At 42.3% G+C, this 19,775-nt stretch overlaps 2 protein-coding genes across 2 annotated transcripts; both read right to left on the reverse strand.

Moving 5' to 3' along the window:
- Positions 1-5,831: 5,831 nt before the first annotated feature.
- On the reverse strand, positions 5,832-7,454 carry LOC140214876 (uncharacterized; the record flags this gene model as incomplete). The annotated part of the gene is made up of 1 exon (XM_072285848.1): positions 5,832-7,454. A coding segment is annotated over one exon (1,623 nt), but the record flags the coding sequence as incomplete, so codon positions are not given.
- Positions 7,455-8,357: 903 nt separating this feature from the next.
- On the reverse strand, positions 8,358-10,219 carry LOC126529840 (uncharacterized). Its single transcript, XM_050177311.3, has one exon. The coding sequence runs from the start codon at positions 10,201-10,203 to the stop codon at positions 8,377-8,379; it is 1,827 nt and encodes a 608-aa protein (XP_050033268.2). The 5' UTR covers positions 10,204-10,219; the 3' UTR covers positions 8,358-8,376.
- Positions 10,220-19,775: the final 9,556 nt, after the last annotated feature.

A 19,775-nucleotide genomic window follows, 5' to 3' on the forward strand; every position in this document is an offset into this window, starting at 1 on the left:
TAACCTAACCTAACCTAACCTAACCTAACCTAACCTAACCTAACCTAACCTAACCTAACCTAACCTAACCTAACCTAACCTAACCTAACCTAACCTAACCTAACCTAACCTAACCTAACCTAACCTAACCTAACCTAACCTAACCTAACCTAACCTAACCTAACCTAACCTAACCTAACCTAACCTAACCTAACCTAACCTAACCTAACCTAACCTAACCTAACCTAACCTAACCTAACCTAACCTAACCTAACCTAACCTAACCTAACCTAACCTAACCTAACCTAACCTAACCTAACCTAACCTAACCTAACCTAACCTAACCTAACCTAACCTAACCTAACCTAACCTAACCTAACCTAACCTAACCTAACCTAACCTAACCTAACCTAACCTAACCTAACCTAACCTAACCTAACCTAACCTAACCTAACCTAACCTAACCTAACCTAACCTAACCTAACCTAACCTAACCTAACCTAACCTAACCTAACCTAACCTAACCTAACCTAACCTAACCTAACCTAACCTAACCTAACCTAACCTAACCTAACCTAACCTAACCTAACCTAACCTAACCTAACCTAACCTAACCTAACCTAACCTAACCTAACCTAACCTAACCTAACCTAACCTAACCTAACCTAACCTAACCTAACCTAACCTAACCTAACCTAACCTAACCTAACCTAACCTAACCTAACCTAACCTAACCTAACCTAACCTAACCTAACCTAACCTAACCTAACCTAACCTAACCTAACCTAACCTAACCTAACCTAACCTAACCTAACCTAACCTAACCTAACCTAACCTAACCTAACCTAACCTAACCTAACCTAACCTAACCTAACCTAACCTAACCTAACCTAACCTAACCTAACCTAACCTAACCTAACCTAACCTAACCTAACCTAACCTAACCTAACCTAACCTAACCTAACCTAACCTAACCTAACCTAACCTAACCTAACCTAACCTAACCTAACCTAACCTAACCTAACCTAACCTAACCTAACCTAACCTAACCTAACCTAACCTAACCTAACCTAACCTAACCTAACCTAACCTAACCTAACCTAACCTAACCTAACCTAACCTAACCTAACCTAACCTAACCTAACCTAACCTAACCTAACCTAACCTAACCTAACCTAACCTAACCTAACCTAACCTAACCTAACCTAACCTAACCTAACCTAACCTAACCTAACCTAACCTAACCTAACCTAACCTAACCTAACCTAACCTAACCTAACCTAACCTAACCTAACCTAACCTAACCTAACCTAACCTAACCTAACCTAACCTAACCTAACCTAACCTAACCTAACCTAACCTAACCTAACCTAACCTAACCTAACCTAACCTAACCTAACCTAACCTAACCTAACCTAACCTAACCTAACCTAACCTAACCTAACCTAACCTAACCTAACCTAACCTAACCTAACCTAACCTAACCTAACCTAACCTAACCTAACCTAACCTAACCTAACCTAACCTAACCTAACCTAACCTAACCTAACCTAACCTAACCTAACCTAACCTAACCTAACCTAACCTAACCTAACCTAACCTAACCTAACCTAACCTAACCTAACCTAACCTAACCTAACCTAACCTAACCTAACCTAACCTAACCTAACCTAACCTAACCTAACCTAACCTAACCTAACCTAACCTAACCTAACCTAACCTAACCTAACCTAACCTAACCTAACCTAACCTAACCTAACCTAACCTAACCTAACCTAACCTAACCTAACCTAACCTAACCTAACCTAACCTAACCTAACCTAACCTAACCTAACCTAACCTAACCTAACCTAACCTAACCTAACCTAACCTAACCTAACCTAACCTAACCTAACCTAACCTAACCTAACCTAACCTAACCTAACCTAACCTAACCTAACCTAACCTAACCTAACCTAACCTAACCTAACCTAACCTAACCTAACCTAACCTAACCTAACCTAACCTAACCTAACCTAACCTAACCTAACCTAACCTAACCTAACCTAACCTAACCTAACCTAACCTAACCTAACCTAACCTAACCTAACCTAACCTAACCTAACCTAACCTAACCTAACCTAACCTAACCTAACCTAACCTAACCTAACCTAACCTAACCTAACCTAACCTAACCTAACCTAACCTAACCTAACCTAACCTAACCTAACCTAACCTAACCTAACCTAACCTAACCTAACCTAACCTAACCTAACCTAACCTAACCTAACCTAACCTAACCTAACCTAACCTAACCTAACCTAACCTAACCTAACCTAACCTAACCTAACCTAACCTAACCTAACCTAACCTAACCTAACCTAACCTAACCTAACCTAACCTAACCTAACCTAACCTAACCTAACCTAACCTAACCTAACCTAACCTAACCTAACCTAACCTAACCTAACCTAACCTAACCTAACCTAACCTAACCTAACCTAACCTAACCTAACCTAACCTAACCTAACCTAACCTAACCTAACCTAACCTAACCTAACCTAACCTAACCTAACCTAACCTAACCTAACCTAACCTAACCTAACCTAACCTAACCTAACCTAACCTAACCTAACCTAACCTAACCTAACCTAACCTAACCTAACCTAACCTAACCTAACCTAACCTAACCTAACCTAACCTAACCTAACCTAACCTAACCTAACCTAACCTAACCTAACCTAACCTAACCTAACCTAACCTAACCTAACCTAACCTAACCTAACCTAACCTAACCTAACCTAACCTAACCTAACCTAACCTAACCTAACCTAACCTAACCTAACCTAACCTAACCTAACCTAACCTAACCTAACCTAACCTAACCTAACCTAACCTAACCTAACCTAACCTAACCTAACCTAACCTAACCTAACCTAACCTAACCTAACCTAACCTAACCTAACCTAACCTAACCTAACCTAACCTAACCTAACCTAACCTAACCTAACCTAACCTAACCTAACCTAACCTAACCTAACCTAACCTAACCTAACCTAACCTAACCTAACCTAACCTAACCTAACCTAACCTAACCTAACCTAACCTAACCTAACCTAACCTAACCTAACCTAACCTAACCTAACCTAACCTAACCTAACCTAACCTAACCTAACCTAACCTAACCTAACCTAACCTAACCTAACCTAACCTAACCTAACCTAACCTAACCTAACCTAACCTAACCTAACCTAACCTAACCTAACCTAACCTAACCTAACCTAACCTAACCTAACCTAACCTAACCTAACCTAACCTAACCTAACCTAACCTAACCTAACCTAACCTAACCTAACCTAACCTAACCTAACCTAACCTAACCTAACCTAACCTAACCTAACCTAACCTAACCTAACCTAACCTAACCTAACCTAACCTAACCTAACCTAACCTAACCTAACCTAACCTAACCTAACCTAACCTAACCTAACCTAACCTAACCTAACCTAACCTAACCTAACCTAACCTAACCTAACCTAACCTAACCTAACCTAACCTAACCTAACCTAACCTAACCTAACCTAACCTAACCTAACCTAACCTAACCTAACCTAACCTAACCTAACCTAACCTAACCTAACCTAACCTAACCTAACCTAACCTAACCTAACCTAACCTAACCTAACCTAACCTAACCTAACCTAACCTAACCTAACCTAACCTAACCTAACCTAACCTAACCTAACCTAACCTAACCTAACCTAACCTAACCTAACCTAACCTAACCTAACCTAACCTAACCTAACCTAACCTAACCTAACCTAACCTAACCTAACCTAACCTAACCTAACCTAACCTAACCTAACCTAACCTAACCTAACCTAACCTAACCTAACCTAACCTAACCTAACCTAACCTAACCTAACCTAACCTAACCTAACCTAACCTAACCTAACCTAACCTAACCTAACCTAACCTAACCTAACCTAACCTAACCTAACCTAACCTAACCTAACCTAACCTAACCTAACCTAACCTAACCTAACCTAACCTAACCTAACCTAACCTAACCTAACCTAACCTAACCTAACCTAACCTAACCTAACCTAACCTAACCTAACCTAACCTAACCTAACCTAACCTAACCTAACCTAACCTAACCTAACCTAACCTAACCTAACCTAACCTAACCTAACCTAACCTAACCTAACCTAACCTAACCTAACCTAACCTAACCTAACCTAACCTAACCTAACCTAACCTAACCTAACCTAACCTAACCTAACCTAACCTAACCTAACCTAACCTAACCTAACCTAACCTAACCTAACCTAACCTAACCTAACCTAACCTAACCTAACCTAACCTAACCTAACCTAACCTAACCTAACACACGCGAGACAGATCTAACCTAACCTAACCTAACCTAACCTAACCTAACCTAACCTAACCTAACCTAACCTAACCTAACCTAACCTAACCTAACCTAACCTAACCTAACCTAACCTAACCTAACCTAACCTAACCTAACCTAACCTAACCTAACCTAACCTAACCTAACCTAACCTAACCTAACCTAACCTAACCTAACCTAACCTAACCTAACCTAACCTAACCTAACCTAACCTAACCTAACCTAACCTAACCTAACCTAACCTAACCTAACCTAACCTAACCTAACCTAACCTAACCTAACCTAACCTAACCTAACCTAACCTAACCTAACCTAACCTAACCTAACCTAACCTAACCTAACCTAACCTAACCTAACCTAACCTAACCTAACCTAACCTAACCTAACCTAACCTAACCTAACCTAACCTAACCTAACCTAACCTAACCTAACCTAACCTAACCTAACCTAACCTAACCTAACCTAACCTAACCTAACCTAACCTAACCTAACCTAACCTAACCTAACCTAACCTAACCTAACCTAACCTAACCTAACCTAACCTAACCTAACCTAACCTAACCTAACCTAACCTAACCTAACCTAACCTAACCTAACCTAACCTAACCTAACCTAACCTAACCTAACCTAACCTAACCTAACCTAACCTAACCTAACCTAACCTAACCTAACCTAACCTAACCTAACCTAACCTAACCTAACCTAACCTAACCTAACCTAACCTAACCTAACCTAACCTAACCTAACCTAACCTAACCTAACCTAACCTAACCTAACCTAACCTAACCTAACCTAACCTAACCTAACCTAACCTAACCTAACCTAACCTAACCTAACCTAACCTAACCTAACCTAACCTAACCTAACCTAACCTAACCTAACCTAACCTAACCTAACCTAACCTAACCTAACCTAACCTAACCTAACCTAACCTAACCTAACCTAACCTAACCTAACCTAACCTAACCTAACCTAACCTAACCTAACCTAACCTAACCTAACCTAACCTAACCTAACCTAACCTAACCTAACCTAACCTAACCTAACCTAACCTAACCTAACCTAACCTAACCTAACCTAACCTAACCTAACCTAACCTAACCTAACCTAACCTAACCTAACCTAACCTAACCTAACCTAACCTAACCTAACCTAACCTAACCTAACCTAACCTAACCTAACCTAACCTAACCTAACCTAACCTAACCTAACCTAACCTAACCTAACCTAACCTAACCTAACCTAACCTAACCTAACCTAACCTAACCTAACCTAACCTAACCTAACCTAACCTAACCTAACCTAACCTAACCTAACCTAACCTAACCTAACCTAACCTAACCTAACCTAACCTAACCCAACCTAACCTAACCTAACCTAACCTAACCTAACCTAACCTAACCAAACCTAACCAACAGTTGCAGTTGTAGACGAAAAATGCAAAGCATTGACCAAGTACTCAGGATGAAAGGTTTATTTCTTGACGGGCAATCATGTAATCTGCATCGAGTACAAACTTGTCATACAACAGCACCAGGGACATGGGGTGCACCTTCTTCGCATGACGCTTGAGTAGTGGGCAGGCCTTCCACTTGTAGCGAAACATGCGGTGGTTAAAGGCATCGTCGGCCGGAAAGACTTCATTGTTAGAGAGGACAATGACAGGCGTTCTCGAGATGGTCTGGTCGGGTGAGTACTTGACTGCCACAGAGTCCACGTCGCCGCCAAAGATTTTCTTGACCGTGTCAAATGCAGAAGACTCACAGTTTGGCTCGTTCCACACCAGTATGCGGCGGCCTACAGTGTCTTGTAGCGGAAAGTTTGAAAAGCGGTTAAAGTTGCGTATGGTACCCCTGTTTATATAAAAAGAAAGCACAGCGTCAAAAAAAAAGTTCTTGCCAGCACTCGGGGGAGACACCACTTCCATACAATTCTTCTTGGGCACCAGCTTCTCGACAAGCATATAGAGGTTGTTTACAAAGTCAGACAGTTCGAGTTGGTTGTCGTCAAACTGAAAGTTTAGCAGTTCCAAGACAGCATCAAACGAGTCTTGCACACTCATATAGTGAGCATCCAAGTCGCCGTGTGGAGCGTCAAACAGGGGCTGTGTGTGTTGGTACAGTTCGATAAAGTCGAGGGTAGTGTAACTGCACATCTCGTCGTTAAAAACTTGAATGGCCCTCTGCAAGTGCTTGTCATCCAGTCGGATAAACCGAAAGGTGGGGTCTGCAAGCCACTTGGGAGTTCGCACAATATTCGTTAGCGGCGATACGGGGTTTTCCCTGAGCCAGTCATAGATGGGTTCCTCCGCTTGTCTCTTTGCACGTTTTCGGGACTTTGTTTGCCCACCCTCTCGTGTGCGTAACGAATAATCGTCTGAATAGCTTGGTGAACTTCCGGACTCGACGTGGCATGAAGCTGCACACGCAAATTGCGGGTGCAGTATTTCCAAAACTCTTGAGGACTCGTGTCCTGAATTTTCGAGTTGTCCCACAACTTGAGTTCTACAGTCACGACCCCAGTCGCTTCCTCCCACCTTAAAGTATTCCAAAACTCTGGGGTCGCTATACAGATACTTGATGAGATGGAAGAAGTCCCAGGCTGTGGCGTTTGTAGACCAAACAGACGAGCGGTTTGGTCTTCGCACAAAGCCAGCGAATGCCACACATCTGCAGCTGCCATTGCTCCAGGAGCAGTCGTGGATGACATGCACGTGGGGGAGGCTAGTGTCTCGTGTGTGAGTAGCGACGGCGGCGACTGCATATTGGGTTGCTCCAAGTTCGAACCGTCTAATAATCTCACCACAAATGTTCTCAGCTTCTCCATCGTTTCGGGCGGGAAAGACGTCATGCACAATTCTTCGGCGTTTAGGAATGTCTTGTAGCTGCAGTGCCCACACCGGAGGGGATTGTAAATCTTTTGCAGCTCCTCGTCGTGATGTTCCTGGTTGCCCAGCATCTGCTCCTGAAAGCTCGTCCACGCCTCGATTAATTGCCGCAAACTCCGCCACGGTCTCATTAAACTCGCGGGAATAATTTTGGTCGCTTGCATCAACAACGTCTGCAGCTGGTCCCTGGAGATATACGCATCGTCACCAAAAAACACTTCCAAAAGAAAATGTAGAGGTACCTCGTCGTGGTCCTCCTCATGTCTCCTCTTTGCATCAGACATGGTCTGAAATGAAAAAAAGCCCCTGTAAAGCTAGCTTTCCCACCTCCTGTAAAGCTAGCTTCCCTGCCTAGTGCCCCTGTAAGTTGGGCTTCACCGCAAAACGCCCCTGTAAAGTTGGCTTCCCTGCAACACACCTAACCCTATGTCATAAACTTAAAATGGTGACTGTAGGTTCACTTACCAAGGAGTGGGAGCCCTCTTGTGGTCGGCCTGCAGTGGGGTCCGGCAGCAGGAGACTGCGAAGTGCACTGAGATGCGAGCCTCTTATATACCCCTCGGGGAGCCAGTCGGGAAAAACCGTGTTGAGAGGAAGGAGGTTGTCTGACCAGGATACGCCCACTAGTCAAGGTTAACCAGGGGTATATAAACGGCTGTTACGAGTAGTAGAGTACACTCGACGGCCAGCGACGACGACATAACAAGGAAGGAGCTCCGAGGATGGTGGTGAGTATGCTTTTGCTTTGCAGTAGCTGTCGTAGGTACCACTCAGAAAAAGATATATATAGTATATTTTAAACACTCTGAGAGTTAAATCGACGACAACTACAACTACAATTGTGTATATGCAGCCAGAAGAGGAGGATTCAGAAATGGTTCCGTCTGAAGCAAATGAAGCCACGTTGCCACAAGAGGGCGCAAATGCTTTCAATTTTCGCGCCATATTACTGCCGCTGTATTATGAAGAACTAATGGACGAAGAAGAAATGGAGGAAGAAATGGATATAATAGAAAGATATATGCAAGAAGAGGAATTTTTGAATGAGCGTGTCGAAGACATGCCACTCGATGTATATGAAAGATATATAGCAAGACAAGAGGAATAAAAAAGTATTTTATTTTGGCCGAAATGGTACAGTCAATGATCTTGCAGGGCGCAGACTGGGAGCACCGTTGACGACGGGTTCGCCGCGCTGCTCGGCGGCAAGGCGCTTAAGTTCTGCCTCGTAGTTGGTAATGTCTTCGGCCGTGTTGGTCAGGTGGGCAGGGCGACCATGGCGTGACAGACCGCTGGGATTCGTCTTGATGTGTTTGCGCGTGTGGCGGAGGTATGGACCGGCACTAGAGGGTAGCATTACCTTGTTGCTTGCAATAGTGTCTATGGTACTGTGTACTACAAGTTCCGTGTCGACTTGAAAGAATGCAGTGACATCCTGAAACTTGTCAGTGCTGCCAGGGTCATCTTTGTTTGACTTGGATACAGCCATAATGCCAAAGCCGAGACTCGGTTGAATAGCATCGAGTGACATGGGCGCGAGACCTCGGCGATGCGAAGACTTTTCTAGGGTTTCGAGATATTTGATGTGTCGCTTGTTAAAATCGTCTGGCCGGAAACGCATTACAGTGTTGTCTTCGGGATCCTGAGGGTTAGATTCGACGTGAGAGAGGTTGCTAGTTGTGTAAGTTGCCACGTCTGCGGGTAGACCAAGTTGTGAACGAGTGAGTAGTTCGTTGCCAGCAGCGTAAGTAGGACCCATGCGAAGCCAGGCGTTGGTAAACTGGTGCTCGTAGTTTAGTATCGGAGTGCCCACTTGAGCCTTGAACGGAAACTGATTGACAAATTTAGTCAAGCGGGGTGAAGTGTTTTCAATGTGAAGAAAGTCGTAGGCAAAGTTGTGGCGGGGTGCGCCCATGCTTGTTGGGATGTTGTCGGTATCGTCCGTTAGTTGTGCTTCTATTGCCGGGTCTAAATTAAGGCCCCAGTAGCTCTTGGCCAAATCGGCGTGGTCTTGTTCTGTAAATGGCCGAATAGTCTGGGGCTTCATAGAGTTCTGTGGTGCCCCGTGCGTGATGCGGCACAAGGCTGTGTCCATGTGATGGTTTAAGCCAACCGAAGCGAGGCCATAAACCAGCATATCCGAATTGACTGGCTGCACGACCGAAGAGCCCGTCTTCCAGGGGGTACGCAAGCCATGAGGAGTCACCTTCACAGAGCACTGCAGTGCCTTTGTGTGTACCGGAAAGTTCAAGTAAGTGCCGTGAGGAATGTAAAGGTAAGGCCGGTCAACGGGTAAACGAGACAGACTTGTCACGATACCGGGAAACGTTTTTTCCTTGTCATACTTAAGCGAAGTCTTTAGCATAGAGTAGCCCCAAGTGGTGACAATCTTGCTGTCATGGAACACTGAGACCACTCCGTGGTCGCGAGGTACTCGCAAAATCTGCTGAACCCGCTCGGATGAAGACGGATGGTCACTTCCAACACCTGCTCCCCCAGGTGTTGCGGGGGCGTCCGCTGCCTCCTCCGAGGGCATTTGCTCGTTGGCTCGTTTTGGTGCTGCAGGATTTGCGTCCCAGTTATTTGCACGCTTCCGTCCGGTTGGCATTCCATATAGACTGCGGCCTAGTACGTGCTCCTCGACCAAGTTCTTCGCACCCAAACCGGCTGCGCCCAAGGCAGAGTGCCAATTCCCTGTCGATAGAAAGTCGCCGAAAAACTCCTTTGTAGATGCCCGGTCGGCTGCAAACACGTCGGAATCGCTTTGCACTTTTTCGTACGCCTCGTCGTGCCGCTTGGCGATGCGGTCGTCCTCGTCCACTGGGGTCCTTCCCTTGTGACTGCCGGGGCCCAAGTAATGGTGTCCTGGAAACAGCATCACTGCATAAAATAACAACATACGGTAGCGGTAGCGACCACAACACCAGCGCCAAATTAGACGCATCTATTTAACCTAACCTAACCTAACCTAACCTAACCTAACCTAACCTAACCTAACCTAACCTAACCTAACCTAACCTAACCTAACCTAACCTAACCTAACCTAACCTAACCTAACCTAACCTAACCTAACCTAACCTAACCTAACCTAACCTAACCTAACCTAACCTAACCTAACCTAACCTAACCTAACCTAACCTAACCTAACCTAACCTAACCTAACCTAACCTAACCTAACCTAACCTAACCTAACCTAACCTAACCTAACCTAACCTAACCTAACCTAACCTAACCTAACCTAACCTAACCTAACCTAACCTAACCTAACCTAACCTAACCTAACCTAACCTAACCTAACCTAACCTAACCTAACCTAACCTAACCTAACCTAACCTAACCTAACCTAACCTAACCTAACCTAACCTAACCTAACCTAACCTAACCTAACCTAACCTAACCTAACCTAACCTAACCTAACCTAACCTAACCTAACCTAACCTAACCTAACCTAACCTAACCTAACCTAACCTAACCTAACCTAACCTAACCTAACCTAACCTAACCTAACCTAACCTAACCTAACCTAACCTAACCTAACCTAACCTAACCTAACCTAACCTAACCTAACCTAACCTAACCTAACCTAACCTAACCTAACCTAACCTAACCTAACCTAACCTAACCTAACCTAACCTAACCTAACCTAACCTAACCTAACCTAACCTAACCTAACCTAACCTAACCTAACCTAACCTAACCTAACCTAACCTAACCTAACCTAACCTAACCTAACCTAACCTAACCTAACCTAACCTAACCTAACCTAACCTAACCTAACCTAACCTAACCTAACCTAACCTAACCTAACCTAACCTAACCTAACCTAACCTAACCTAACCTAACCTAACCTAACCTAACCTAACCTAACCTAACCTAACCTAACCTAACCTAACCTAACCTAACCTAACCTAACCTAACCTAACCTAACCTAACCTAACCTAACCTAACCTAACCTAACCTAACCTAACCTAACCTAACCTAACCTAACCTAACCTAACCTAACCTAACCTAACCTAACCTAACCTAACCTAACCTAACCTAACCTAACCTAACCTAACCTAACCTAACCTAACCTAACCTAACCTAACCTAACCTAACCTAACCTAACCTAACCTAACCTAACCTAACCTAACCTAACCTAACCTAACCTAACCTAACCTAACCTAACCTAACCTAACCTAACCTAACCTAACCTAACCTAACCTAACCTAACCTAACCTAACCTAACCTAACCTAACCTAACCTAACCTAACCTAACCTAACCTAACCTAACCTAACCTAACCTAACCTAACCTAACCTAACCTAACCTAACCTAACCTAACCTAACCTAACCTAACCTAACCTAACCTAACCTAACCTAACCTAACCTAACCTAACCTAACCTAACCTAACCTAACCTAACCTAACCTAACCTAACCTAACCTAACCTAACCTAACCTAACCTAACCTAACCTAACCTAACCTAACCTAACCTAACCTAACCTAACCTAACCTAACCTAACCTAACCTAACCTAACCTAACCTAACCTAACCTAACCTAACCTAACCTAACCTAACCTAACCTAACCTAACCTAACCTAACCTAACCTAACCTAACCTAACCTAACCTAACCTAACCTAACCTAACCTAACCTAACCTAACCTAACCTAACCTAACCTAACCTAACCTAACCTAACCTAACCTAACCTAACCTAACCTAACCTAACCTAACCTAACCTAACCTAACCTAACCTAACCTAACCTAACCTAACCTAACCTAACCTAACCTAACCTAACCTAACCTAACCTAACCTAACCTAACCTAACCTAACCTAACCTAACCTAACCTAACCTAACCTAACCTAACCTAACCTAACCTAACCTAACCTAACCTAACCTAACCTAACCTAACCTAACCTAACCTAACCTAACCTAACCTAACCTAACCTAACCTAACCTAACCTAACCTAACCTAACCTAACCTAACCTAACCTAACCTAACCTAACCTAACCTAACCTAACCTAACCTAACCTAACCTAACCTAACCTAACCTAACCTAACCTAACCTAACCTAACCTAACCTAACCTAACCTAACCTAACCTAACCTAACCTAACCTAACCTAACCTAACCTAACCTAACCTAACCTAACCTAACCTAACCTAACCTAACCTAACCTAACCTAACCTAACCTAACCTAACCTAACCTAACCTAACCTAACCTAACCTAACCTAACCTAACCTAACCTAACCTAACCTAACCTAACCTAACCTAACCTAACCTAACCTAACCTAACCTAACCTAACCTAACCTAACCTAACCTAACCTAACCTAACCTAACCTAACCTAACCTAACCTAACCTAACCTAACCTAACCTAACCTAACCTAACCTAACCTAACCTAACCTAACCTAACCTAACCTAACCTAACCTAACCTAACCTAACCTAACCTAACCTAACCTAACCTAACCTAACCTAACCTAACCTAACCTAACCTAACCTAACCTAACCTAACCTAACCTAACCTAACCTAACCTAACCTAACCTAACCTAACCTAACCTAACCTAACCTAACCTAACCTAACCTAACCTAACCTAACCTAACCTAACCTAACCTAACCTAACCTAACCTAACCTAACCTAACCTAACCTAACCTAACCTAACCTAACCTAACCTAACCTAACCTAACCTAACCTAACCTAACCTAACCTAACCTAACCTAACCTAACCTAACCTAACCTAACCTAACCTAACCTAACCTAACCTAACCTAACCTAACCTAACCTAACCTAACCTAACCTAACCTAACCTAACCTAACCTAACCTAACCTAACCTAACCTAACCTAACCTAACCTAACCTAACCTAACCTAACCTAACCTAACCTAACCTAACCTAACCTAACCTAACCTAACCTAACCTAACCTAACCTAACCTAACCTAACCTAACCTAACCTAACCTAACCTAACCTAACCTAACCTAACCTAACCTAACCTAACCTAACCTAACCTAACCTAACCTAACCTAACCTAACCTAACCTAACCTAACCTAACCTAACCTAACCTAACCTAACCTAACCTAACCTAACCTAACCTAACCTAACCTAACCTAACCTAACCTAACCTAACCTAACCTAACCTAACCTAACCTAACCTAACCTAACCTAACCTAACCTAACCTAACCTAACCTAACCTAACCTAACCTAACCTAACCTAACCTAACCTAACCTAACCTAACCTAACCTAACCTAACCTAACCTAACCTAACCTAACCTAACCTAACCTAACCTAACCTAACCTAACCTAACCTAACCTAACCTAACCTAACCTAACCTAACCTAACCTAACCTAACCTAACCTAACCTAACCTAACCTAACCTAACCTAACCTAACCTAACCTAACCTAACCTAACCTAACCTAACCTAACCTAACCTAACCTAACCTAACCTAACCTAACCTAACCTAACCTAACCTAACCTAACCTAACCTAACCTAACCTAACCTAACCTAACCTAACCTAACCTAACCTAACCTAACCTAACCTAACCTAACCTAACCTAACCTAACCTAACCTAACCTAACCTAACCTAACCTAACCTAACCTAACCTAACCTAACCTAACCTAACCTAACCTAACCTAACCTAACCTAACCTAACCTAACCTAACCTAACCTAACCTAACCTAACCTAACCTAACCTAACCTAACCTAACCTAACCTAACCTAACCTAACCTAACCTAACCTAACCTAACCTAACCTAACCTAACCTAACCTAACCTAACCTAACCTAACCTAACCTAACCTAACCTAACCTAACCTAACCTAACCTAACCTAACCTAACCTAACCTAACCTAACCTAACCTAACCTAACCTAACCTAACCTAACCTAACCTAACCTAACCTAACCTAACCTAACCTAACCTAACCTAACCTAACCTAACCTAACCTAACCTAACCTAACCTAACCTAACCTAACCTAACCTAACCTAACCTAACCTAACCTAACCTAACCTAACCTAACCTAACCTAACCTAACCTAACCTAACCTAACCTAACCTAACCTAACCTAACCTAACCTAACCTAACCTAACCTAACCTAACCTAACCTAACCTAACCTAACCTAACCTAACCTAACCTAACCTAACCTAACCTAACCTAACCTAACCTAACCTAACCTAACCTAACCTAACCTAACCTAACCTAACCTAACCTAACCTAACCTAACCTAACCTAACCTAACCTAACCTAACCTAACCTAACCTAACCTAACCTAACCTAACCTAACCTAACCTAACCTAACCTAACCTAACCTAACCTAACCTAACCTAACCTAACCTAACCTAACCTAACCTAACCTAACCTAACCTAACCTAACCTAACCTAACCTAACCTAACCTAACCTAACCTAACCTAACCTAACCTAACCTAACCTAACCTAACCTAACCTAACCTAACCTAACCTAACCTAACCTAACCTAACCTAACCTAACCTAACCTAACCTAACCTAACCTAACCTAACCTAACCTAACCTAACCTAACCTAACCTAACCTAACCTAACCTAACCTAACCTAACCTAACCTAACCTAACCTAACCTAACCTAACCTAACCTAACCTAACCTAACCTAACCTAACCTAACCTAACCTAACCTAACCTAACCTAACCTAACCTAACCTAACCTAACCTAACCTAACCTAACCTAACCTAACCTAACCTAACCTAACCTAACCTAACCTAACCTAACCTAACCTAACCTAACCTAACCTAACCTAACCTAACCTAACCTAACCTAACCTAACCTAACCTAACCTAACCTAACCTAACCTAACCTAACCTAACCTAACCTAACCTAACCTAACCTAACCTAACCTAACCTAACCTAACCTAACCTAACCTAACCTAACCTAACCTAACCTAACCTAACCTAACCTAACCTAACCTAACCTAACCTAACCTAACCTAACCTAACCTAACCTAACCTAACCTAACCTAACCTAACCTAACCTAACCTAACCTAACCTAACCTAACCTAACCTAACCTAACCTAACCTAACCTAACCTAACCTAACCTAACCTAACCTAACCTAACCTAACCTAACCTAACCTAACCTAACCTAACCTAACCTAACCTAACCTAACCTAACCTAACCTAACCTAACCTAACCTAACCTAACCTAACCTAACCTAACCTAACCTAACCTAACCTAACCTAACCTAACCTAACCTAACCTAACCTAACCTAACCTAACCTAACCTAACCTAACCTAACCTAACCTAACCTAACCTAACCTAACCTAACCTAACCTAACCTAACCTAACCTAACCTAACCTAACCTAACCTAACCTAACCTAACCTAACCTAACCTAACCTAACCTAACCTAACCTAACCTAACCTAACCTAACCTAACCTAACCTAACCTAACCTAACCTAACCTAACCTAACCTAACCTAACCTAACCTAACCTAACCTAACCTAACCTAACCTAACCTAACCTAACCTAACCTAACCTAACCTAACCTAACCTAACCTAACCTAACCTAACCTAACCTAACCTAACCTAACCTAACCTAACCTAACCTAACCTAACCTAACCTAACCTAACCTAACCTAACCTAACCTAACCTAACCTAACCTAACCTAACCTAACCTAACCTAACCTAACCTAACCTAACCTAACCTAACCTAACCTAACCTAACCTAACCTAACCTAACCTAACCTAACCTAACCTAACCTAACCTAACCTAACCTAACCTAACCTAACCTAACCTAACCTAACCTAACCTAACCTAACCTAACCTAACCTAACCTAACCTAACCTAACCTAACCTAACCTAACCTAACCTAACCTAACCTAACCTAACCTAACCTAACCTAACCTAACCTAACCTAACCTAACCTAACCTAACCTAACCTAACCTAACCTAACCTAACCTAACCTAACCTAACCTAACCTAACCTAACCTAACCTAACCTAACCTAACCTAACCTAACCTAACCTAACCTAACCTAACCTAACCTAACCTAACCTAACCTAACCTAACCTAACCTAACCTAACCTAACCTAACCTAACCTAACCTAACCTAACCTAACCTAACCTAACCTAACCTAACCTAACCTAACCTAACCTAACCTAACCTAACCTAACCTAACCTAACCTAACCTAACCTAACCTAACCTAACCTAACCTAACCTAACCTAACCTAACCTAACCTAACCTAACCTAACCTAACCTAACCTAACCTAACCTAACCTAACCTAACCTAACCTAACCTAACCTAACCTAACCTAACCTAACCTAACCTAACCTAACCTAACCTAACCTAACCTAACCTAACCTAACCTAACCTAACCTAACCTAACCTAACCTAACCTAACCTAACCTAACCTAACCTAACCTAACCTAACCTAACCTAACCTAACCTAACCTAACCTAACCTAACCTAACCTAACCTAACCTAACCTAACCTAACCTAACCTAACCTAACCTAACCTAACCTAACCTAACCTAACCTAACCTAACCTAACCTAACCTAACCTAACCTAACCTAACCTAACCTAACCTAACCTAACCTAACCTAACCTAACCTAACCTAACCTAACCTAACCTAACCTAACCTAACCTAACCTAACCTAACCTAACCTAACCTAACCTAACCTAACCTAACCTAACCTAACCTAACCTAACCTAACCTAACCTAACCTAACCTAACCTAACCTAACCTAACCTAACCTAACCTAACCTAACCTAACCTAACCTAACCTAACCTAACCTAACCTAACCTAACCTAACCTAACCTAACCTAACCTAACCTAACCTAACCTAACCTAACCTAACCTAACCTAACCTAACCTAACCTAACCTAACCTAACCTAACCTAACCTAACCTAACCTAACCTAACCTAACCTAACCTAACCTAACCTAACCTAACCTAACCTAACCTAACCTAACCTAACCTAACCTAACCTAACCTAACCTAACCTAACCTAACCTAACCTAACCTAACCTAACCTAACCTAACCTAACCTAACCTAACCTAACCTAACCTAACCTAACCTAACCTAACCTAACCTAACCTAACCTAACCTAACCTAACCTAACCTAACCTAACCTAACCTAACCTAACCTAACCTAACCTAACCTAACCTAACCTAACCTAACCTAACCTAACCTAACCTAACCTAACCTAACCTAACCTAACCTAACCTAACCTAACCTAACCTAACCTAACCTAACCTAACCTAACCTAACCTAACCTAACCTAACCTAACCTAACCTAACCTAACCTAACCTAACCTAACCTAACCTAACCTAACCTAACCTAACCTAACCTAACCTAACCTAACCTAACCTAACCTAACCTAACCTAACCTAACCTAACCTAACCTAACCTAACCTAACCTAACCTAACCTAACCTAACCTAACCTAACCTAACCTAACCTAACCTAACCTAACCTAACCTAACCTAACCTAACCTAACCTAACCTAACCTAACCTAACCTAACCTAACCTAACCTAACCTAACCTAACCTAACCTAACCTAACCTAACCTAACCTAACCTAACCTAACCTAACCTAACCTAACCTAACCTAACCTAACCTAACCTAACCTAACCTAACCTAACCTAACCTAACCTAACCTAACCTAACCTAACCTAACCTAACCTAACCTAACCTAACCTAACCTAACCTAACCTAACCTAACCTAACCTAACCTAACCTAACCTAACCTAACCTAACCTAACCTAACCTAACCTAACCTAACCTAACCTAACCTAACCTAACCTAACCTAACCTAACCTAACCTAACCTAACCTAACCTAACCTAACCTAACCTAACCTAACCTAACCTAACCTAACCTAACCTAACCTAACCTAACCTAACCTAACCTAACCTAACCTAACCTAACCTAACCTAACCTAACCTAACCTAACCTAACCTAACCTAACCTAACCTAACCTAACCTAACCTAACCTAACCTAACCTAACCTAACCTAACCTAACCTAACCTAACCTAACCTAACCTAACCTAACCTAACCTAACCTAACCTAACCTAACCTAACCTAACCTAACCTAACCTAACCTAACCTAACCTAACCTAACCTAACCTAACCTAACCTAACCTAACCTAACCTAACCTAACCTAACCTAACCTAACCTAACCTAACCTAACCTAACCTAACCTAACCTAACCTAACCTAACCTAACCTAACCTAACCTAACCTAACCTAACCTAACCTAACCTAACCTAACCTAACCTAACCTAACCTAACCTAACCTAACCTAACCTAACCTAACCTAACCTAACCTAACCTAACCTAACCTAACCTAACCTAACCTAACCTAACCTAACCTAACCTAACCTAACCTAACCTAACCTAACCTAACCTAACCTAACCTAACCTAACCTAACCTAACCTAACCTAACCTAACCTAACCTAACCTAACCTAACCTAACCTAACCTAACCTAACCTAACCTAACCTAACCTAACCTAACCTAACCTAACCTAACCTAACCTAACCTAACCTAACCTAACCTAACCTAACCTAACCTAACCTAACCTAACCTAACCTAACCTAACCTAACCTAACCTAACCTAACCTAACCTAACCTAACCTAACCTAACCTAACCTAACCTAACCTAACCTAACCTAACCTAACCTAACCTAACCTAACCTAACCTAACCTAACCTAACCTAACCTAACCTAACCTAACCTAACCTAACCTAACCTAACCTAACCTAACCTAACCTAACCTAACCTAACCTAACCTAACCTAACCTAACCTAACCTAACCTAACCTAACCTAACCTAACCTAACCTAACCTAACCTAACCTAACCTAACCTAACCTAACCTAACCTAACCTAACCTAACCTAACCTAACCTAACCTAACCTAACCTAACCTAACCTAACCTAACCTAACCTAACCTAACCTAACCTAACCTAACCTAACCTAACCTAACCTAACCTAACCTAACCTAACCTAACCTAACCTAACCTAACCTAACCTAACCTAACCTAACCTAACCTAACCTAACCTAACCTAACCTAACCTAACCTAACCTAACCTAACCTAACCTAACCTAACCTAACCTAACCTAACCTAACCTAACCTAACCTAACCTAACCTAACCTAACCTAACCTAACCTAACCTAACCTAACCTAACCTAACCTAACCTAACCTAACCTAACCTAACCTAACCTAACCTAACCTAACCTAACCTAACCTAACCTAACCTAACCTAACCTAACCTAACCTAACCTAACCTAACCTAACCTAACCTAACCTAACCTAACCTAACCTAACCTAACCTAACCTAACCTAACCTAACCTAACCTAACCTAACCTAACCTAACCTAACCTAACCTAACCTAACCTAACCTAACCTAACCTAACCTAACCTAACCTAACCTAACCTAACCTAACCTAACCTAACCTAACCTAACCTAACCTAACCTAACCTAACCTAACCTAACCTAACCTAACCTAACCTAACCATCTGTCTCGCGTGTGT

Source organism: Dermacentor andersoni, unplaced genomic scaffold (genome assembly GCF_023375885.2).
Source record: "Dermacentor andersoni unplaced genomic scaffold, qqDerAnde1_hic_scaffold ctg00000702.1, whole genome shotgun sequence".
Classification (NCBI taxonomy): domain Eukaryota; kingdom Metazoa; phylum Arthropoda; class Arachnida; order Ixodida; family Ixodidae; genus Dermacentor; species Dermacentor andersoni.